Source organism: Catharus ustulatus, chromosome 9 (genome assembly GCF_009819885.2).
Source record: "Catharus ustulatus isolate bCatUst1 chromosome 9, bCatUst1.pri.v2, whole genome shotgun sequence".
In the NCBI taxonomy this organism is placed as follows: Eukaryota; Metazoa; Chordata; class Aves; order Passeriformes; family Turdidae; genus Catharus; species Catharus ustulatus.
In genome coordinates this window covers 1,244,497-1,267,592 of record NC_046229.1, presented here as the reverse complement: position 1 = coordinate 1,267,592, position 23,096 = coordinate 1,244,497, and the positions used below count along the sequence as shown (strand labels likewise).

Sequence of the window (23,096 nt, the reverse complement as noted above, 5' to 3'; positions counted from 1 at the left end):
GAAACATTTTTTAAAGGAGAAGAAAAAGGAAACAAGAAGAAACCGAAGTGAGAAGGAAGCAGAGCCGTGCGGAGGGGATGGAGCGGTGATTTCCTCCCGTGTCACCCAGAACCAGCCCCGAGAGCGGCTCCGTCCCGCAGCACCTCGGGACAGCAGCGATGGGGCCGGAGCTCTGAAACCCCCGGGAAGGGAATTCCGGGCAGCACAACCCCCAGAACTGCCCATGGTGCCCTGCCCCAAAAAAACCCGCCCCGCTCCTGCAGGGAAACGGGAAAACGGAGCTCATGAGGACACGGAGGAAACAAGAGGTAAAAATTCGGAATTTCCTGGGTGTGGCTCCTTGGTGGCTCGGGAATGGAGCTGAAATGTTGCTGCGGGCTCTGGGAGGGAGGAAAAGCAGCTGGAGGCTCGAAGGTAAAATTTGGGAATTCCTGGAGGCTGCAAACTCTGATTTCCAGAGCTGCCCTCGGAATGTCTGTGCCGAGGTGTCCGAGATAAGAAAAGCTGACCATAACCAGTGAGAAAAGCTGAGTTGGTGTCACTGGTGGGCTGAGAAGAGAAAAACAATAACAGCAGGGTGTTCAAACATTTTAAACAGTGGCTGAAAAATGAGAGAAAGCAAAAATCATCTCACAGAGAAGGTAAAACGAGAGTGATGAGCGCCTTGCTCTGAGCAATGGGGGCTGAGCTGGGTTTTATTTTATATTTCCTCTTTCTCTTCCTCTTCTTCTCCCTCCCCTTTTCCCTTTCCTTCCCCTCCTTCCCCATCCCGAGCATCACACGCGGGGTTCAGGGGAGCGGGTGAGTGACCCCGGCCTGGGCTCGGGGGTGTCAGGGGACACCAGGGGACACCAGGGGACACCAGGGGACACCCTCGAGCCTCCCGGGGCTGGGGCATCCCCAGGGGCCGTTCCTGACCTCGGGCAGAGGCGCTGGGAAAGGCGGAACCGCGGGATGTCACTGTGCTGGGATTGTCACTGAGCTGGGATTGTCACTGCCCTGGGATTGTCACTGTGCTGGGATTGTCACTGCCCTGGGATTGTCACTGAGCTGGGATTGTCACTGCGCTGGGATTGTCACTGAGCTGGGATTGTCACTGCCCTGGGATTGTCACTGTGCTGGGATTGTCACTGTGCCGGGATTGTCACTGCCCTGGGATTGTCACTGCCCTGGGATTGTCACTGCCCTGGGATTGTCACTGTGCCGGGATTGTCACTGCCCTGGGATTGTCACTGCACTGGGATTGTCACTGCCCTGGGATTGTCACTGACCTGGGATTGTCACTGCCCTGGGATTGTCACTGACCTGGGATTGTCACTGCCCTGGGATTGTCACTGTGCCGGGATTGTCACTGTGATGGGATTGTCACTGCCCTGGGATTGTCACTGTGCTGGATTGTCACTGTGCCGGGATTGTCATTGTGCTGGAATTGTCACTGTGCCGGGATTGTCACTGCCCTGGGATTGTCACTGTGCTGGGATTGTCACTGCCCTGGGATTGTCACTGTGCTGGGATTGTCACTGTGCCGGGATTGTCACTGTGCCGGGATTGTCACTGTGCTGGGATTGTCACTGTGCCGGGATTGTCACTGTGCTGGGATTGTCACTGTGCCGGGATTGTCACTGTGCTGGAATTGTCACTGTGCTGGGATTGTCACTGCGCTGGGATTGTCACTGCCTTGGGATTGTCACTGCCCTGGGATTGTCACTGTGCTGGGATTGTCACTGTGCTGGGATTGTCACTGTGCCGGGATTGTCACTGTACTGGGATTGTCACTGTGCAGGGATTGTCACTGTGCCGGGATTGTCACTGTGCTGGATTGTCACTGTGATGGGATTGTCACTGCCCTGGGATTGTCACTGTGCCGGGATTGTCACTGTGCCGGGATTGTCACTGCCCTGGGATTGTCACTGTGCCGGGATTGTCACTGTGCCGGGATTGTCACTGCGCTGGGATTTTCATTGCCTTGGGATTGTCACTGCCCCGGGATTGTCACCGCGTTGGGATTGTCACTGTGCCGGGATTTCATTGCCTTGGGAAAGTCCTGCTCCGGGATTTTAATTGTTTTGGGATTCTCTTGTCCTGAGATTCTCCTGTCCTGGGATTTTCATTTCCGTGGGATTTTCATTGTCTTGGGATGCTCCTGCTCCGGGATGTTCCTGCCCTGGGATTCTCCTGCCCTGGGATTCTTCTCACTTGGGATTTTCTCTGTCCTGAGACGCTCTTGTCCCCGGATTTTCCTGCCCCGGGACGCTGCTGCTCTGGGATGCTCCTTACCCGGCATTTTCCTTCCCTGGAATTTTCCTGCTCCCGGCCTCTCTGTGTTTTCCCGGCAGTGCTGCTCCCAGGAATTCTCACTCTCCCGACACTCCCCGTCCCCTGGGATGCAGCAGTGCCAAAATCCCGTCCTGAGCAGCGCTGCCCCATTCCCGCAGCTCTGATTAAATCCCCACACTCAGCAGCTTCGGGAAAAGCCCCAAACCTCGGGCAGGCTTTGGGATGACCTGGGGTGCCACTGTCCTCACAGAGCCCGGGGGTAGCGCAGGAAAACTTCCCTAAAACCTCATCCACTGTCAGCAATTCGGGATGTGTGAGATTTGGGGCACTAAAAGTGGTTTTTTTTCTGTCTCAAACGAGTGAGATGTTCCTCTTTCCACCAGTGACCGGCCCGTTGTTCTGCCGGTTCTTGGAAAGCACAGCTGAGGTTTTTTGGGGAGAAGAGGGGTTGAAAGGCAGCTCTGGAGCTGTGCTGCTGCAGGGACAGCCAGAGTCCTGGGGCACAGCCCTGAGTGCTCCCAGAGGAGATTTTGGGGATAAGAGCAGGAACAGCCCCAAGCTGGTGCCCCACAGACACCTCGAGGCTTGCTCCCCTCTGCCACAGCACAATTTGTATTTCAGTCCCTGCAAATTGATTTCCCTCACTTGGTGCCTTGAGAGCCTGCCTGGAACAGAGGCCAGACAGAGTTAAAGGAATTAAGTGGATATATATTATAATTTATAAATTTATAGATATTATAATTTATAAATATTGAAATATTTGAAGGATTCACTTTGGGCAGTGCAAGAACCCAGCCATGGCTCCACTCAAGATGAGTCAGGAGTTTCACACTTTGATCAGTTCTGTTCCATTCCCATTTTGGGGTTCATTGTCCAATCCCAGCCCCAGGCTCTGCAGTCCCACCCTCCCAGATTCTCTCCTCCATCCCCTGGTTGCATTTTTGGGGCTGGAGCTGCAGGGTGTCCTTGGTTCTGGGCTGGGAAAGGATTGTTCTGTGTGCCTGGGCTGGGAGGAGAACCTGGAACACTTTATATGAAATTCAGAGTTATGTACTAAAGCAGTGCAGAATCTGGAAAATACAAAATCTAAAACTGAGGCATCTCAGTGCTGTGGAATCTGGAGGGGTTTCCCATGAATTTCTCATTCTCACTCCCAGCTGGACGCTGCTCCTCAGCACTTTCTCATCCTTTGCTCCCATCCCTGTTTAAATCTTCAGCACTTCCCTGACCGTGCCTGTGTTCAGGTGCTTTGATGTGAGGCTGCTTTACCCTGTCTCTGAGATCAGGCTGGTTTTACCCTGTCTCTGAGATCAGGTTGGTTTTATCCTCTGTCTCTGGCTGGTTTTAACCCTTGTCTGTGAACTGAGGCTGGTTTTAACCCTGTTTCTAAAGTCAGGCTGGTTTTAACCCCTTGTTTTGAAGTGGGGCTGGTTTATCCCTTGTCTCTCCAGTCAGGCTGGTTTTAACCCTGTCTCTGAAGTCAGGCAAGTTTAACCCCTGTCTCTGAGATCAGGCAGGTTTTACCCCTTGCCTCTGCAGTCAGGTTGGTTTTAACCCCTTATTTCTGAACTGAGGTTGGTTTTGGCCCCTGTCTCTGAAGTGGGGCTGGTTTTACCCCCTGTCTCTGCAGGCAGGCTGGTTTTACCCCTTGTCTGTGAACTGAGGCAGGCTTAACCCCTTGTCTCTGCAGTCAGGTTGGTTTTACCCCTGTCTCCGCAGCCAGGTAGGTTTTACCCCTGTCTCTGAGATCAGACAGGTTTAACCTCCGTCTCTGAGATCACACAAGTTTTACCGCTATCTCTGAGCTCACGCTGGTTTAACTCCCTGTCTCTGAATTCAGGCAGGTTTAACCCCTATCTCTGAGATCAGACAGGTTTAACCTTATCTCTGCAGTCAGGCAGGTTTAACCCCCTGTCTCTGAATTCAGACAGGTTTTAGCCCTGTCTCTGAGATCAGACAGATTTTACCCCCTGTCTGTGAATTTAGGCTGATTTTAGCCCTCTCTCTGAGCTCAGGCAGTTTAACCCCCATCTCTGAGATCAGGCAGGTTTAACCCCTCTCTGAATTCAGGCAGGTTTAACCCCTCTCTCTGAGCTCAGGCAGTTTTAACCCCCTGTCTCTGAGGTCACACAGGTTTAACCCCTTTCTCTGAGTTCAGGCAATTTTACCCCATCCCTGAGGTCACACAGGTTTAATCCCTCTCTCTGAATTCAGGCAGGTTTAACCCCCATCTCTGGGGTCACACAGGTTTAACCCCCATCCCTGAGGTCACACAGGTTTAACCCCCATCTCTGGGGTCACAGAGGTTTAACCCCTCTGAGTTCAGGCAGGTTTAACCCCTTTCTCTGAGTTCAGGCAGTTTTACCCCATCCCTGAGGTCACACAGGTTTAACCCCCTGTCTCTGAGGTCACACAGGTTTAACCCCCATCCCTGGGGTCACACATTTTTAACCCTGCCTCAGCTGTTCTGGGCAGTCACACAGGTTTAATCCCCCATCTCTGAGATCACACAGGTTTAACCCCCATCCCTGAGGTCACACAGGTTTAACCCCTCTGAGATCAGACAGGTTTAACCCCCATCCCTGGGGTCACACAGGTTTAACCCCCATCCCTGAGGTCACACAGGTTTAACCCCCATCCCTGAGGTCGCACAGGTTTAACCCCTGAGTTCAGGCTGGTTTAACCCCCATCTCTGGGTCACACATTTTTAACCCTGCCTCAGCTGTTCTGGGCAGTGGCTGCCACAGCAGCTGTGTGTTTGCAGCTCTCACAGCCCCCGGCTGCTCTCGGTTTAGGGGAAGGCGGAGCATTTCCCTGAAGAACCTGCTGAGATTGCTCATCCTGGGGGTGACGACTCAACTCCAGAAGGGGCCACGTGCAGAGGCTGAGCTGAGCCACTGCTGCAAGGCTGAACCCACAGCCCTGGACTGCAATAAATCCAGGGAATGTTCCTTGGGAAGGGCTCACACAACGAGATTTGGGATTTTCTGAAGTAGTAAAGCAGAAAAGCACAAAGATCTGTACATGATAAATATCCCCCCCCTTTTCAGGAGCTGGTGACAGGAGTTCCCTTCTCTCCAGGCACCAAAATGCCACTTGCATGGATCGTGCCCTCAGCAATGTGGTTGGTGCTGCACTGCACAGCAGGTAAGAGGGGTTTCTTCCACACAGCAATTACCTCTCAAATAAAGCCCTCAGCCTGATTAGGATGGGTTTTCAGCTCCAAGTGCCAGTGAACATCTTCCTTTCTGGAGTTTAGAAGTGATGCAGGGTTTGTTTGGTTTTTATTCAAGGTATTGCTGTTGGTTACGTGGGAAAAGGCACCAGGGAAGGCAGAGCTCATGAACAGGGAAGAAAAATCGTGCTCAGAGAATCCCAGCATGGTTTGGGGTGGGAGGGAACCCAAATCCCAGCCAGTGACACTTCCAGGGAGCTCCAGCCTGGCCTTGGGCACTGCAGGGATCCAGGGGCAGCCACAGCAAATCTGGAATTTCCATCCCAGTCCTTCATCACCCTGCCAGGGAACAATTCCTGCCCAAGATCCCATCCATCCCTGCCCTCTGGGAATCCATTCCCTGTGTCCTGTCCCTCCATCCTTGTCCCCAGTCCCTCTGCAGCTCTCCTGGATCCCTCAGGCCCTGCCAGGGGCTCTGAGCTCTCCCTGGATCCTTCTCCAACTCTCCCAGCCTGGCTCCAGCAGCTCCAGCTCCTTCCTGCACAGCTCTCCTGGCACTTTTACAATCCCCAATGAAAGGAGGGTTCTGCGGTTTTTACCTGGGGTTCTTTTGGTTTTTGGGGACTGGGAGCAACCCCAACCAACATCCCATGAGTCCCTGTGCAGATCCCAGAATTTCTCCATCCAACATCTGGGGGATTCCTGCAGGAGCACAGCACACCCTGTCTGAGCCTGTTGTGCCATTCCCTTGCAGAATCCAGCAGGAGGGGGGCTGTGAGCGCCAGCAGAGCTGCCCGGGGCTCTGCAGAGCTCTGTCGCGACGGGAACGTGACAGCCAGCACGGACAGTGCCATCCAGAGGGGCACCAGCGTCACCCTGTCCTGCCAGCTGGCAGCTGCCTCCTGCTGGGCAGCGATCTTCCTCAACAGCTCCGAGCAAAGCCGCGCTGGGGAGGCTCAGTCAGCAAAACCTTCCAGGTCACCACCTACGCAAGCACACCTTCACCTGCAAAGCCATCTGCGACACGGCCAAAATCGTGTGTGGCATCGATATCGTGTGTGGCAGTAAGGAAAATCCTCCTCAATCTCTGCTGGGAGAGGTGCTGGCTTTGTCCTGGTGCTGGCTGTGAGGGGTTCTTCCTGCTGGAAATATTCCTGCCTGGAATTATCGCTGAAGGGATAAATCTGCCTGCTCAGAGCAAACATCATCCTCCCCACTCTGCATCCCTGAAATGTCCCATCCTGGAGGGAAAAGCAACTGGGGGCTGGGTGGATGGAGCTCTGGGCTGCTGGAAATGTTGGAGCCTCGAAGTTCCAGCCCAGAGCAGGCTGGGGTTTTAGGAGTGACGGGAATTTGTGTTTCAGATCCTCCGGAGCAGCCCAGGAACGTGTCCTGCATCCAGCACGGGACACGGGGACATCCCAGCTGCTCGTGGGACAGAGGGAGGCCCACCTTCCTCCCCACTGCCTACAGGGTAGAGTAAGTGATGGGCTGGAGATGTGATTAGTGCCGAATTATCCTCTGGGGCAGCTCCTGGTCATGGCTGCAGCCCACCGCGGGGTTCAGCAGGCACCGGGGATGTGCCAATCCATCCCTTGGGAAAGGAACCCTGTCCCCAAAGCACCAGGATTTCACCTGTCCCCAAACCCCAGGGTTTTACTCTGTCCCCAAACCCCCAGGATTTAGATTTTCTCTGTCCCCAAATCCCCAAGATTTTACCCTGTCCCCATATCCTCAGGATTTAATTTACCCTGTCCCCCAAATCCCAAGATTTTACCCTGTCCAAACCCCCAGGATTTAGATTTACCTTGTTCCCAAACCCTCAGGATTTAGATTTCCCTGTCCCCAAATCCACAGGATTTTACCCTGTCCCCAACCACCAGGATTTAGATTTTCCCTGTCCCCACACCCCAGGGTTTTACTCCTGTCCCCAAGCCCCAGGATTTAAATTTTCCCTGTCCCCAAATCCCAAGATTTTACCCTGTCCCCATATCCTCAGGATTTAGATTTTCCCTGTCCCCACACCCCCAGGATTTAGATTTTCCCTGTCTCCAAACCCCCAGGATTTAAATTTCCCCTGTCCCCAAACCCCCAGGGTTTTTTACCCTGTCCCCACACCCCCAGGGTTCACCTTTCTCCCTCCACAGAAATAACCCAAAACCTTTCCCTCTGCTCCAGGCTCTCCAATGGGACTGATGCCTTTTGCTTCCCAGAAGGATTTCCCAACCAGGGGATTGGCTCCTGGGCTCAGAACCAGCTGGATTTTAACTCCAATTACACCGTGGTGGTTTCTGCTTCAATAAATTGGGAAATGCCTCTTCCCAGCCACTCACCTTCACACTGATAGACATAGGTAAAGCATTCCTCCTCCCCCCCCAGACCTTGGGGGACACCTCAAAATATCCTGGACCTCTTGGAAAACCATTAAAACCTCATGGAAAAATCACCCATCCAGCCTATATAATCCTATTTTCCACCTTACCCCATCCTGAGCTGTGCTGCCTCTCTGAGCCCTGTTTGTCTCTCTGGTTTGGTCTCAGTGAAGCCACATCCTCCCGAATTTCTGGTGGAATTTGATGATTCCTCTGCACCATTTCCTGGCTGGGTGAAGCTCAGGCACAGCTCCACAGGCTGAGGTATCGTCCCCCTCGCAGGGACTCCTGGAGCACGGTAATTCCCTGGGCAGGGAGGGAAGGGAAACTCTGGGAAAAGCTCAGAGCCCCTGGCAGGGCTTGGAGGGATCCAGGAGAGCTGAGAGGGGCTGGGGACAAGGATGGAGGGACAGGACACAGGGAATGGATTCCCAGAGGGCAGGGATGGGGGGGATTTGGGATGGAATTCCCAAAGAATCCTGGATCCCTGGAATTCCTGACTGGGATAGAATTCCCAAAAAATCCTGGATCCCTGGAATTCCTGGCTGGATGGAATTCCCAAAGGATCCTGGATCCCTGGAAATTCCTGGCTGGGATGGAATTCCCAGAGAATCCTGGATCCCTGGAATTCCCTGGCTGGGATGGAATTCCTGACTGGGATTGAATTCCCAAAGAATCCTGGAGTCCTGGGAATTCCTGACTGGGATAGAATTCCTGGCTGGGATGGAATTCCCAGAGAATCCTGGATCCACTGGAATTCCCAAAGAATCCTGGATCCCTGGAATTCCTGGCTGGGATAGAATTCCCAGAGAATCCTGGAGTCCTGGAATTCCTGACTGGGATAGAATTCCTGGCTGGGATGGAATTCCCAGAGAATCCTGGATCCCTGGAATTCCCAAGAAGATCCTGGATCCCTGGAATTCCTAGCTGGGATAGAATTCCTGACTGGATAGAATTCCCAGAGAATCCTGGATCCCTGGCAGTGTCCAAGGCCAGGCTGGAGCAGTCTGGGACAGTGGGAGGTGTCCCTGCACTGGATGAGTTTTAGTTCTCTCCCACCCAAACCATTCCAGGATTCCAGGAACTTTTTGCTTTAAGTGGCAAAAGGAATTTTACTGGGAGCTGAGCAGATCACTCCATCTCTGTTTTTGAGAATCTCTGATTTTGCTGCTGTCACACAAGAAAATGGGGGATTTTTCAGTTTAAGCCCTGATGGTTCCTCCCATCATTTTTGAGTTATTGAAGCTGCTTCAGATCAAGATTTCTGTTATTTTTTCAAAGTTCCCTCTGAATTTGTAATTCAGCCTCTCACCACCCTTGTTTCCTCGTGAGTTTAGCACCAATTTCTTCACCCACTGCAGGTGCAGAGCTTCAGCAGGGAGCAGTTGCAGCTGCAGGGCTGGAGCCTGACACAGAGTACGAGTTCCAGGGGAGCTGCAGGGTCCTGCCCCAGCGGGGGCTGTGGAGCGACTGGAGCAGGAGCCGGAGCCGCACCCCAGCCACAGGTACTGAACCCTCCTGCACCCCAAAAACCAGCCCAGAGCCAGAACTGTGCTGGCTGGTTCTGTGAAAAAATGTACATCCAGAGCCACAGCCAGCAGAGGGGAGTTTCTGTGAGAAAATTGCTTTTTTGGTGATTTCGTGTTTGTCACAAAAGGAATTTCAGAGTTCACTGGGAGCAGCTGCAGGATTTGGGGGTTGGATCCTTCAGGTGCCATCCAACCCCTCTAAATGTGACATTCTGAGCTTGGTTTGGGCTGATTTTTTGTGAATTGCTGGTGCTGTTGTGACTCAGCCCATTCTCTATTCCCGCCGGGGCAGCAGCACTTTCTGTAAGAGGCATTGATTGAGGGGAGGTGTGAGCCCTTCCCTCCCTCCCCCTCCTTCCTCTCAGCACTTTTCTCCCTTTTTCACCGAACCCCGGTTTGTGGCTGTCACCCCACCCTGCCCCTGCAGGTTTGAGCTGATCAAGGAGCACCTTGAGCACTCAGAGCAGGAGAGAAGGGCTGGGAGCATCTCACAGCTCTGCCCTGGGGAGATGAGCTTCCCCAGCTGGAAAACCCAGAACTGAACCTGCTCAGGGAGAAATTCCTGCTCAAAGCTGTCCACAATTGGTCTGGTGAAAATCCAGAATTGAACCTTCTCAAGGAGAAATTCCTTCTCAAAGTTCTCCACAATTGGTCTGGTGAAAATCCAAAATTAAACCTGCTCAGGGAGAAACTCCTGCTCAAAGTTCTCCACAATTGGTCTGGTGAAAATCCAGAATTACACCTGCTCAGGGAGAAATTCCTGCTCAAAGTTCTCCACAATCTGTGTGGTAAAAATCCAAAATTAACCTTCTCAAGGAGAAATTCCTCCTCAAAGTTCTCCACAACTGGTCTGGTTGCAAAAACCTAAATTAAACTTTCTCAGGAGAAAATTCCTTCTCAAAGTTTTCCTCAATTGTCTGGTGAAAAACCCAGAATTAAATCTGTTCAGGGAGAAATTCCTTCTCAAAGCTCTCCAAAACTTGTCTGCTGAAAATCCAAAATTAAGCTTGTTCAGGGAGAAATTCCTTCTCAAAATTGTGGAGAACTTGGTCTGCTTGCAAATTCAGAATTAAACCTCAAGGAGAAATTCCTTCTCAATGTTCTCCACAATTTGTCTGCTTGCAAAACCTAAATTAAACCTATTCAGGGAGAAATTCCTTCTCAGAGTTCTCCACAATTTGTCTGCTGAAAACCCAAAATTAAACCTGCTCAAGGAGAAATTCCTTCTCGAAGTTCTCCACAATTTGTCTGGTTGCAAACCTAGAATTAAATTTTTTCAAGGACAAATTCCTTCTCAAAGTTGTGGAGGAACTTGTCTGCTTGCAAATTCAGAATTAAACCTCAAGGAGAAAGTCCTTCTCCAAGTTCTCCACAACTCGTCTGGTGAAAATCCAAAATTAAACCTGTTCAGGGAGAAAATCCTTCTCCAAGTTCTCCACAGTTTGTCTACTGAAAACCCAAAATTAAACCTTCTCAAAGAGAGATTCCTTCTCAATGTTCTCCACAACTTGTCTACTTGCAAATCCAAAATTAAACCTCAAGGAGAAATTCCTTCTCAAAGTTCTCCACAATTTGTCTGGTAAAAATCCAAAATTAAACCTGCTCAAAGAGAATTCCTTCTCGAAGTTCTCCTCAATTTGTCTGGTTGCAAATTCAGAATTAAACCTTTTCAAGGAGAAATTCCTCCTCAAAGTTCTCCACAATTTGTCTGGTGAAAATCCAAAATTAAACCTGTTCAAGGAGAAATCCCTTCTCAAAGTTCTCCACAACTGGTCTGGTGAAAATCCAAAATTAAACCTGTTCAAGGAGAAATTCCTCCTCCTGCTCCTTTTTTTTTGGTGTGTGAATTGCCAGAAACCTTGCCTTGTGGCTCTCAAACCCAGCCTGGAGGGCAGCAGGTGCAATCCCAAATTTGAATTTTCCTGCTTGGAGCTCCCAGTCAGAGCTCTGGGTTTATTTCTGCTGCTTCTCGTTTCTGTTCCAGCAGCCAGTCCAGCACAAACTGCTCAGAGCTGATGGGAGGGTTCTGTGCTGGGTGTTCAATCAGCTCCAGATATTAATATTTGGATTTAATTTGGTGAGTTGAGGCTGGTCCTTGAGGAGCCAAGCTCTGTCACCTCAGCTTTCCTTACATTCATCTCTGATTCTGCATTTTGGGACATCCACCATCCACATCTTCCCTTCAATGTTATTTTGGGAATTTTCTTAAAAATATCAAGAGTTTCCAGTTGGAGTTGTGGAGGAAGGAGGGGGCTCAAGCTGCCTCAGAGAAGCTGTTAAATAAAGGCATTTATTGCCTGGAGCTGGGCAGGGACACCCTCCCCACCCACAGAACCCTCATCCCAGGCTGCTGCTGCTGCTCCAGGATTGATGGAACCACCCCAAGGATCTCCACAACCCCCAATTTCTGCAAAGCCAGGAGCTGATGCTGTGCTTTGGTGTTTCCTTGGGAGCCATCCTGGTCCCTGAGGTCAGGATAAATCCAGCAGCAGATCCAAGCTCCTCTGCTGGGGTTTGTGCTTTGTTCTCCATCCTCAGAGCAGCCAAACCAGGATTGCACAGCCTGCAGCACTCCAGGGGCATTGCAAAGTTTAAATTTGAGTTTTCTCGGGGGTTTCACCTCCTTGCTGGCTCATTTCTCAGCCCAGCCATCCCCACTGCTCTGCTTTTCCTGCCCCACCAGTGCCAACTGGGATCCTGGATGTCTGGTACCGGCAGCAGGACCTGGGCTCTGGGCTCCAGAACCTCTCCTTTTTCTGGAAGGTGAGTTCAGCAAAACTCAGCAAAAACCCAGCCAGGTGAGAGGGGAACCAACCCAGAGAGGGATTTTAGGGTTGCAGGGATGGATGAGGGCACAGGGACAGCGATCATTTCATTTCCAGCATCATTTCATGGTTCCAATTTCATGGAATGCCAGAATTGTTTGGATTGGGGGGGACCTTGAATGTCACCTTGTTCCATGTTCCAGGGATCCAGAAGCTTCTTCTGGGAATTCCATCCCAGCCCCTCCCCTCCCTCCTTTTGGAATTCCATCCCAAAATCCATCCCTGCCCTCTGCCATGGGAATCCCTTCCCTGTGTCCCTCCCTCCCTTTATCCCAAACCCCTCTCCAAATTCCCCAGCATTTTTGGGGAGCAGAGCTGGGAGCTGGCACCCCACAGGGAACACTCCACACAGAATTTGGTTTAAAAACCCACCAGAGCTGGGTAAAAAAAAAAATTCAGTGTGTTCCCCCCCACACACAGCAAGTGAAAGCAGAAATTCTCATGAGACTTTGTGGTCCCAAACGTTGTGGCTTTAACTTGAAGAGCATTTATCTTGCAGCACTTTCCTTATCAGGAGTCACTTCCTTCATTCATAAAACAGGGTAAGAAACTGCTCTGAGAGGTTTCACAGTCAGACTGACACTCAGGAGCATTTCCTACCGAGGGTGTGTTCTCATTCTCAGACAAACACCCAGAAAAGGGTTGAAAATTTAATTCCAGCATGTTTCCAGTGCTGCCAGCAGCACAACGTTGGGTTTGTGCTTTGTTCTTTGGTTGCTGTGGCAAAAATCGGCCAAACGAATGAATTAATGTCACAGAAACATCAGGAAAGTGAAACTGGAGCTCACTGCAGGCACTCAGAGGGGGTGAAAAGCAGAGTGTGGTGTTCCACGGGCTGTCAGAGATCTGTGTTCTGGGTGCTTCCATTTAAATTATTACTTATGGTGGCCTTCAGTAAAATCCAGGTTTTTCCTCCCAAGCAAAACCTGCTCATTTTGACAAATCCAGTGGATCATATTTTTTTTCTCCCTTGTGAAAGTGTGGCTGGAATTCAGCAGGAAGGGTTTTCACTGCCCCCAGCTGTGCTGCTGGAAAAATCAGCATCTCACAGCAAACAGCTTCACTAAACTGGAGTTGAGTGAGGAAAATAAATCCTGGAATGGGTTGGGTTGGGATGGACTTAAAGGCCATTCAGTGCCAGCCCTGCCATGGCAGGGACACTTCACTGCCCAGGCTGCTCCTTGGACAATTCCAGGGATCCAGGGGCAGCCACAGCTGCTCTGGAAATCCCATCCCAGCCAGGAATTCCTTCCAAAATCCCATCCCTGGCAGTGGGAAGCCGTTCCCTGTGTCTGTCCCTCCACCCCTCACCCAAAGCTCCTCTCAGCAGCTTTGTCAGAGCTGGTGACAGAGCAGATCAGATCAGATTCCTCTCCTGGTGACAGATCAGATCAGATCAGATCCTCTCCCCAGTGACAGACCAGATCAGATCAGATCCCTCTCCCAGTGAGAGATCAGATCAGATCCCTCTCCCCAGTGACAGATCAGATCCCCAGTGACAGATCAGATCAGATCCCTCTCCCTCCCAGTGACAGACCAGATCAGATCCACTCTCCCCAGTGACAGAATCAGATCAGATCCCTCTCCCAGTGACAGATCAGATCAGATCAGATCCCTCTCCCAGTGACAGATCAGATCAGATCCCTCTCCCAGTGACAGATCAAGATCCCTCTCTCCCGGTGACAGATCAGATCAGATCCCCAGTGACAGATCAGATTCCCCAGTGACAGATCAGATCCCCAGTGACAGATCACATCCCCAGTGACAGATCAGATCCCCAGTGACAGACCACATCCCCAGTGACAGATCAGATCAGATCAGATCAGATCCCCAGTGACAGATCAGATCCCCAGTGACAGATCAGATCCCCAGTGACAGATCAGATCAGATCAGATCCCTCTCCCAGTGACAGATCAGATCCCTCTCCCGGTGACAGATCAGATCAGATCCCTCTCCCCAGTGACAGATCACATCCCCAGTGACAGATCAGATCCCCAGTGACAGATCAGATCCCCAGTGACAGATCACATCCCCAGTGACAGATCAGATCACATCCCCTCTCCCCGCAGGCTCTGAGGCGCTCGGAGGCAGGAGGGACAATCCTGGGATACACGGTGACCTTGGAAGCGCTGGGGCACGGGGAGCTGCAGTCCCCACCACACCACCCAGACCAACTTCTGCAGGGTCACCCCCAGGCTGGGCCACAGGGTCACGGTCACAGCACACAGCCCCCGGGGCAGCTCGGCCCCTGCAGCCATCCTGACCCAGCTGGGCAGGGCAGGTAAGGATCTGCAGGCTGGGGAGGGATCCCTGGATCACAGCTTGGGATGGATCCCTGGGGATGGATCCCTGGGGATGGATCACTGTGTCACAGCCTGGAATGGATCCCCTGGATCACAGCCTGGGATGGATCCCTAGGGATGGATCACTGTGTCACAAGCCTGGGGTGGATCCCTGGGGATGGATCCCTGGGATGGATCCCTGTGTCACAGCCTGGGGAGGGATCCCTGGGGATGGATCCTCTGGATCAGAGCCTGGGATGGATCCCTGGGAATGGATCATCTGGATCAGAGCCTGGGATGGATCCCTGGGGTGGATCCCTGTGTACACAGCCTGGGAATGGATCCCTGGGATGGATTCCCTGGATCACAGCCTGGGATGGATCCCTGGGAATGGATCATCTGGATCAGAGCCTGGGATGGATCCCTGGGGATGGATCCCTGTTGTCACAGCCTGGGATGGATCCTCAGAATCCCAGAATCCCACAATCCCACAATCCCACAATCCAGAATCCCACAATCCCACAATCCAGAATCCCAGAATCCCTCAATCACACAACCCACAATCCCACAACCCCACAATCACACAATCCCACAATCCCAGAATCACCAGGTTGGGAGAAACCTCCAAAATCACGGAGTCCAACCCACCCAAACCCTCAACACCCACTGAGTGCCACATCCCATCCTTTTTAAACCCATCCAGGGATTGTGACTCCACCCCCTTCCCTGGGTAGACAATTCCAACACTTTTTCACTGTTCCCATAAAAAACTTCTTCCTAATATCCAACCTATATTTCCCTTGGAAACCCTGCCAGCAAACCCCTCACCCTCCCATCATCACCTCTTGAATTAAAATCCATATTCATCCTTCCAAGTGGCTGAGCCCCAGCACCAAAATTCACATTTGGATGGAGGCTGTGACAGCTTTGTGCTGACAGTGGCTTTTGCTGTGCCCTGCCAGATCTGCCCCCTCCTGAGCGAGTCTCTGCCGTGGCCCTGGGGAACAGCAGCATCCTGGTGAGCTGGAGCCCCCCTGCTGGAGCTGCTGTGCCCATCGGGGGTTATGTGGTGGAGTGGGCAGAGCCACACTGCAGCCCTGGCACAGCTGGTCAAGCTGCCCCCGTCCCACCTGTCTGTGGTGGTAGCAGGTAAATGCCACCCTGGGCTGGGCACGGCGACCAGAGCCGTCTGGAAATGTTTAAGTGGGAATTTGGCCTCCAAGGTGAGGCTGGATGAGGTTTGGAGCAGCCTGGGGTGGTGGGAGGTGTCCCTGCCGTGGCACTGGATGGGCTTTGAGTCCCCCCCAAACCCAACCCAGTCTGGGATTCCGTATTTCTGTATTTCTACATTTCTATAATTTTTACTAAAATCACTCCCAGCAATCCAGGGGCAGCCCCAGCTGCTGTGGGCACCCCTACCCACCCTCCAGGGAACAATTCCTTCCCAAATCCCATCCATCCCTGCCCCAATCCCACCCATTCCTGCCCACCCTCCAGGGAACAATTCCTTCCCAAATCCCCATCCCTGCCTCTGGCACTGGGAAACCATCCATTCATTTTCAGTTTAATGCCCAGTAAGGCTCTGCCAGGCTCAGTAGATCAAAGAAAATTTCTTCCCCTTCTTTATGAAAGACCTATCAATAACCACAAGATTTATCTCAGATTTAAGCAGCTGCTGCAATATTTCTGCAACTCCTTGCACAAGCAACTCTCCAGTTGTCGTTTCTCCCTGCAGAGCACATCAGAGACAACATCTGCTACCAGATCAACGTGTCTGCACTCTATCAGCACAGAGCTGGCCGGGCAGCCTCAGTCAGGGGGAACTCCACAGCACAAGGTGAGCCCCAGGAATTCCTTTCCAGGTGTTGGAAGGTGTCTGAAGCTCAGCTCTAACCCCTGTCCTGTCCTTGCAGCCCCCTCAGCCGGGCCCCAGATGCTGCCCACGCCCTGGGCCAGCGGAGTGCTGGTGTCCTGGGAGGAGATCCCAGCTCCCCAGCAGAGGGGCTGCATCACTGCCTACCACATCTACCTGCACAGCAGGGCCAGGCAGGGCCAGCCCGAGCTGCACGGTGGGTCTGCGCTGGAGCTGCTGCTCCTGTCCCCATCGGTCACTGAGGGACCGTGCTGAGTCACCTCCAGTCTGAACTGTCACATTTACCCCTGCTCCTTCTCCCTCCTCTTCTTCCTCCTCTTGCCCTTCTTCTTCCTTCTCTTCTTCTTATTTGTCTTTTTCTTCTTTATCTTCTTCATCTTCTCTTCTTCCTCCTCTTATTTTTCTTCCTCTTCCTCTTATTCCTCTTTTTCTTCCTCCTCTTCTTATTCCTCTTCTTTTCCTTCTTTCTTTTCCTCACCTCCTCTTCTTCCTCCTCTTCTTCCTCTTCTTACCCTTCTTCTTCTTCCTCTTCATCTTCTTTATCTTTTTCTTCTTTACCTTCTTCATCTTCTCTTCTTCCTCCTCTTATTTTTCTTCCTCTTCCTTATTCCTCTTTATCTTCTTTTTCTGCCTCCTCTTCTTATTCCTCTTCTTTTCCTTTTTTCTTTTCCTCACCTTCCCTTCTTCCTCCTCTTTCTCTTCCTCCTCCTCTTATTCCTCTTCTTCTTCCTATTCTTCCTCTTATTTGTCTTCCTCTTCCTCCTCCTCTTTCTTTTCTTACTCATCTTCCTTTTCTTTTTCCTTATTCCTCCTCCTCTATTTTCCCCTTTCCTTTTTCCTTATTCTTCTTCCTCTTTTTCATCTTCCTCCTCCTCTTATTCCTATTCTTGCTCTTCTTCCTCCTTTTCTTCTTCCTCTTCTTTCTCTTCCTCACTTTCTCCCTCATCTTATTCCTCCTCTTCTTCCTCTTCTTCATCTTCCTCTTCCTCCTCCTTGTTTTTTTTATTCTTCTTCCTTTTCTTTTCCATTATTCCTCCTCCTCCTCTTTTTCTTCCTTTTCCTTAATCCTCTTCCTCCTATTCTTCTACTTCCTCCTTTTTTCCTTTTATTCTTCTTTTCCTTTTTCCTCCTCCTCCCTCCTCCCCTCACCCAGACCCCCCTCCCAGCTGGAGCAGCAGGACCCCGTGCCAGGCTCTCCCTTTCCATCCCTGTTTTCCCCGCAGCCGTTCCTGCCGGGAATCCTCGCTCCCTGCACATCCCTGCCCTGCAGCCCCGGGAGCACCACGAGCTTTGGGTGACAGCGGCGACAGCGGCCGGGGAGGGGCCCCGGGGCAACACGGCCACCGTCTGCCTGGAGAGTGAGGAACGGCGGGGCTGGGGGGTTGGGTCCTCTCCACATCCTGGGATGCTTTTCCTGCTCAAATCAGGGATGCAGAACTCCAAATTCTTTAAAATTCTGTTTATTGTATTCAAACATGCAGCAATTTATTTATTATTTAAGTGCTGTTTATTGTGTCCAAATGATACAGCAATTTATTTATTATTTAAATGCTGTTTATTATTATTATTATTATTATTATTATTATTATTATTATTATTTAAATGCTTATTATTTAAATGGTTATTATTTGAATGCTGTTTATTGTGTCCAAACATGCAGCAATTTATTTATTATTTAAATGCTGTTTATTGTGTCCAAATGATACAGCAAATTATTTATTATTATTATTATTATTATTATTATTATCATTATTATTATTATTATTATTATTATTATTATTATTATTATTATTATTATTATTATTATTATTATTATTATTATTATTATTATTATTATTTAAATGCTGACAGAGCCCAGCCTCAGCTCTGGGTTTGCCTGAAAGCTTCTTCAGTTCTGGTTACAATTCATTATTTACTTTTCATAGTAGATCATCTTCATTCATTCATCATCTTAATTCAATCAATCCCTTTGCTATTACCTACAGCCCATCACAACTAACATTGCCATATTCATGTTGCTATTCTCCAGTCACACAAAGTCAGTGTGTCACAGTTTAAGCTAGAATTGTTTTTCAGTTTTCTTGCACTGGAAAATTCTGAGATCTTTACTTGCAGCATGGCATTTTTGTTTGACTGTGAAAATCTTTTTGCTTGGTAAAAACATCTTTTGTTTGAGGTGGATTTATCCTTTGCTCAGAGTCATAAAAACCCCTTTGAACTCACTGCTCTTTGCCTTCTTGGCTACCCAGGCTCAGCAATTATTTTCCTCTATGTCAAAACTTGCTGTAATTTCTATTCCTTCTTCAGATTCCACATTCCAAGACCTTTCTCTCATACACACACATCTGTGAGACCTTCCTGTCCAGTCCTGATCCTTCCCAACACTCTGGAGCTCTCCCAGTGCTCTGGAGGTCTCAGTGTGCTGAAGATTTGGGGTCACAGCTGATTTGGGGATGTGGATCTCTCTCTCTGGTCATAGCTGATTTTGGGATGTGGATCTCTTTGGTCACAGCTGATTTTGGGATGTGGATCTCTCTCTTTGGTCACAGCTGATTTTGGGATGTGGATCTCTCTCTTTGGTCACATCTGATTTTGGGATGTGGATCTCTCTCTTTGGTCACAGCTGATTTTGGGATGTGGATCTCTCTCTTTGGTCACATCTGATTTTGGGATGTGGATCTCTCTCTTTGGTCACAGCTGATTTTGGGATGTGGATCTCTCTCTTTGGTCACATCTGATTTTGGGATGTGGATCTCTCTCTCTGCCTTTGGTCACAGCTGATTTTGGGATGTGGATCTCTCTCTGTGCCTTTGGTCACAGCTGATTTTGGGATGTGGATCTCTCTCTTTGGTCACAGCTGATTTTGGGATGTGGATCTCTCTCTTTGGTCACAGCTGATTTTGGGATGTGGATCTCTCTCTTTGGTCACAGTTGATTTTGGGATGTGGATCTCTCTGCCTTTGGTCACAGCTGATTTTGGGATGTGGATCTCTCTCTGTGCCTTTGGTCACAGCTGATTTTGGGATGTGGATCTCTCTCTTTGGTCACAGCTGATTTTGGGATGTGGATCTCTCTCTTTGGTCACAGCTGATTTTGGGATGTGGATCTCTCTGTGCCTTTGGTCACAGCTGATTTTGGGATGTGGATCTCTCTCTCTGGTCACAGCTGATTTTGGGATGTGGATCTCTTTGCCTTTGGTCACAGCTGATTTTGGGATGTGGATCTTTCTCTGTGCCTCTGGTCACAGCTGATTTTGGGATGTGGATCTCTCTCTTTGGTCACAGCTGATTTTGGGATGTGGATCTCTCTGCCTTTGGTCACAGCTGATTTTGGGATGTGGATCTCTCTCTCTTTGGTCACAGCTGATTTTGGGATGTGGATCTCTCTCTGTGCCTTTGGTCACAGCTGATTTTGGGATGTGGATCTCTTTGGTCACAGCTGATTTTGGGATGTGGATCTCTCTCTTTGGTCACAGCTGATTTTGGGATGTGGATCTCTCTCTTTAAGCTCCCAGTGCTGGGCTGGGCTGTTTCTCAGAGCTGGAGGGTGGTTCATTCACTGAGCACACAAAGATTTGGGTTTTTTTTCATGTTTTTAATGGGGTTTTTTTCATGTTTTTAATGGAGCTGAGTGGTGGCTGCTCTGCATTTCAGGTGCTGGGGACTGGGTGACCCTGGTGATCATCTGCAGCTTCTTCATCCTCTCAGCCTGTGTCTGCTCTGTGCCTCCAGCAAGGAAAGTGTGAGTGTCCCAGAAAACTGGGATGGTTATTGGGAGGGATTCAATCCCAGAATGGTTTGGGTTTAAAGAGATCCTAAATCCCACCCAGAGCTCACCCTGCCGTGGGGACACCTCCACTGTCCAGGCTGCTCCAACCTGGCCTTGGCACTTCAGGGATCCAGGGGCAGCCACAGCTGCTCTGGGCACCCTGTGCCAGGGTTTTTTGAAAATATTTTCTCCCATCTAATCTAAATCGACCCTCTTGTAGTTTAAAACCATTTTCCCTTGTCCCCTTCATGAGCACTGAACAGTGAGGATTGTTCAAAATGAAAGTTTCAGAGTACATGAATGATAACAAAAACAGGCTCTGAGCCTAAAATACACCCTGCAGTCCAAAGGTACTGAGAGTTTTTAACCAGATCTTGAAATCAAAGTGAAGGGGAGAATCCTTGGGAATTATCCCCACCCAGCCAAGAGCTCTGCAGGTCCAGGATCAGAGCTGGGTTAATTCCAGACCCAGGGTCCAGGATCACAGCTGGGTTAATTCCAGACCCAGGGTCCAGGATCACAGCTGGGTTAATTCCAACCCAGGATCCAGGATCAGAGCTAGGTTAATTCCAGACCCAGGACACAGCATCACACCTGGGTTAATTCCAGATCCAGGATCCACAATCACAGCTGGATTAATCCCAGACAAGGCTCACACTGGGTTAATCCCAGACCCAGGATCACACCTGGATTAATCTCAGACCCAGGATCACACCTGGATTAATCCCAGACCAGGATCCACACCAGGATTAATCCCAGACCAGGCTCACACCTGGGTTAATTCCACATCCAGGATCACATCTGGTTTAATTCCACACCCAGCATCACACCTGGGTTAATCCCAGACCAGGATCCACACCAGGATTAATCCCAGACCCAGGCTCACACTGGGTTGATCCCAGACCCAGGATCACACCTGGGTTAATCCCACACCCAGGATCACACCTGTTTTAATCCCAGACCCAGGCTCACACCTGGATTAATCCCAGACCCAGGAACACACCAGGATTAATCCCAGACCCAGGATCACACCAGGATTAATCCCAGACCCAGGAACACACCTGGATTAATCCCAGATCAGGATCACACCAGGATTAATCCCAGACCAGGATCCACACCAGGATTAATCCCAGACCAGGCTCACACTGGGTTAATCCCAGACCCAGGCTCACACTGGGTTAATCCCAGACCCAAGGAGCACAAGGGTGCTGCAGGTCTCACCATTCACCTTTTTAATTCCATTTATCCCCCTTGCAGAGTCCTGTCCCTCCTCCTGCCACAGTGGCAGAGCAAAGCCATTCCCGACCCTGCCAACGCCACGTGGGCCAAGAGCTTGGCGGCTACCAAGGTAAATTCGAGGGGTTTTTCATTCTAATCATAAAAAAAAAAAAAAAAAAAGAAAAAAGGAGCCATGCGAGGCAGTAATCTCGTAATGCAGCGGTGTGGGGCAGCAGATGTCCCCGCTGCAGGATGTGCAGGATGTGCAGGGCACATCCAGACCAGAATAAAGCAGAGATGTTGCATTTTTGAGCAGGATTTGCATTTTTCCGTGCCGGGATTCACGGCGTGTCCCCCCACAGGATGAGCTGAGCGCTCCCTCCAGCCCCTTCCTGCCCTGCGAGGAGCCCGAGACGAGCCCGGTGGAGGAAACCTGGGGGGACCCTGAGCCCCAAATCGCTGGGGACATCCTTGGGGACATCGCTGGGGACATCCCTGGGGACATCCCTGGGGACAAGGCGGTGGCAGGCAGCGCACAGGAGGAGCAGCAGCTGGCAGGGCTGTACCAGAGGCTGGTGATGGAGCCCGTGGGGGAATACATCTCCAACCCTGCCCTGTCCCCAGTGTCCCCTGAGCCTGTCCCTGTCCCCGAGCCCGAGCCCAGCCCCCTGGCCGTGCTCCCCAGCGCTTTCCTGGCTCCCGAGTTCTGCTGCCAGGGGAATCTCACCCTGGACAGAGTGAAGCTCAGCTGCAGCTCCTTCCCCAGGTAGGCAGAGGGCGATGCGAGCCCGGCAGCGATTCTGGCACTTTAGGAAAGATTTCGGGGTTTCTCGGCACTTTATGAAATATTGTGATGGTTCTGTGTGAGGGCAGGCTGGATTCTGGCACTGTACAAAGTATTTTGGTGTTTCAGTGTGAGCTCAGGCTGGATTTGGCACTCTATAAAGTATTTTGGTGTGTCAATGCGAGCTCAGCCTGGATTTGGTACTTTACAAAATATTTTGGTGTGTCAGTGTGAGCTTAGCCTGGATTCTGGCACTCTACAAAGAATTTTGGTGTGTCAATGGGAGCTCAGCCTGGATTTGGCACTCTAAAAATATTTTGGTGTGTCAATGGGAGCTCAGCCTGGATTTTGGCACTTCACAAAATATTTCAGTGTGTCAACGGGAGCTCAGCCTGGATTTGGCACTTTACAAAATATTTTGGTGTGTCAAGGGGAGCTTAGCCTGGATTCTGGCACTCTACAAAGAATTTTGGTGCTTCACTGCGAGCTCAGCCTGGATTCTGGAACTCTGTAAAAGTGTTTTGGTGTGTCAGTGTGAGCTGAGCCTGGATTTTGATACTTTACAAAATGTTCTGGTGTGTCAATGGGAGCTCAGCCTGGATTTTGGCACTCCACAAAATATTTCAGTGTTTCAGCACAGCCACTCACATGTGACACCTCCAAGTGACAAAACCCTTCCCCAGTTCCCCCTGACTGTAGGACACGGCTGCTCCTCTGCAATCAGAGCTGGATTTGGGGGATTTTGGGGGTTTTGGGAGCCCTTCCTGCAGCCTGGGCAGAGCCTGGCTGGGCCCAGCCCAGGAGCAGAGCTGGAAATCTTCATTTCCACCAAAAAAAAAAAAAGCAAGAAACAACAAAAGGGTGAGAAGGGAAGAGTTCAGCACCTCTTGTTCCTGCCCTGGCACCAAGTCCCAGAGTCCCCAGTGCCACCAGAGCCACAGGACCCTTCCTGGCCTCAGTTCAGGGCAGGAAAATTCCTCCCCAGCACTAAAA

General features: G+C 50.6%; 1 protein-coding gene across 1 annotated transcript; it reads left to right on the top strand.

The window, feature by feature from the left end:
• The first annotated feature begins 23 nt into the window (after positions 1-23).
• On the top strand, positions 24-22,249 carry IL12RB2 (interleukin 12 receptor subunit beta 2). Its single transcript, XM_042779569.1, is given in 22 exon segments — positions 24-308; positions 5,328-5,424; positions 6,207-6,389; positions 6,392-6,439; positions 6,442-6,516; positions 6,817-6,931; positions 7,631-7,746; positions 7,749-7,805; positions 7,993-8,034; positions 8,037-8,117; positions 9,186-9,329; positions 12,037-12,116; positions 14,248-14,330; positions 14,332-14,459; positions 15,423-15,567; positions 15,569-15,609; positions 16,196-16,297; positions 16,374-16,529; positions 17,500-17,691; positions 19,987-20,074; positions 21,359-21,449; positions 21,682-22,249. Coding segments are annotated over 22 exon segments (2,496 nt in total). The 5' UTR covers positions 24-284; the 3' UTR covers positions 22,090-22,249.
• Positions 22,250-23,096: the final 847 nt, after the last annotated feature.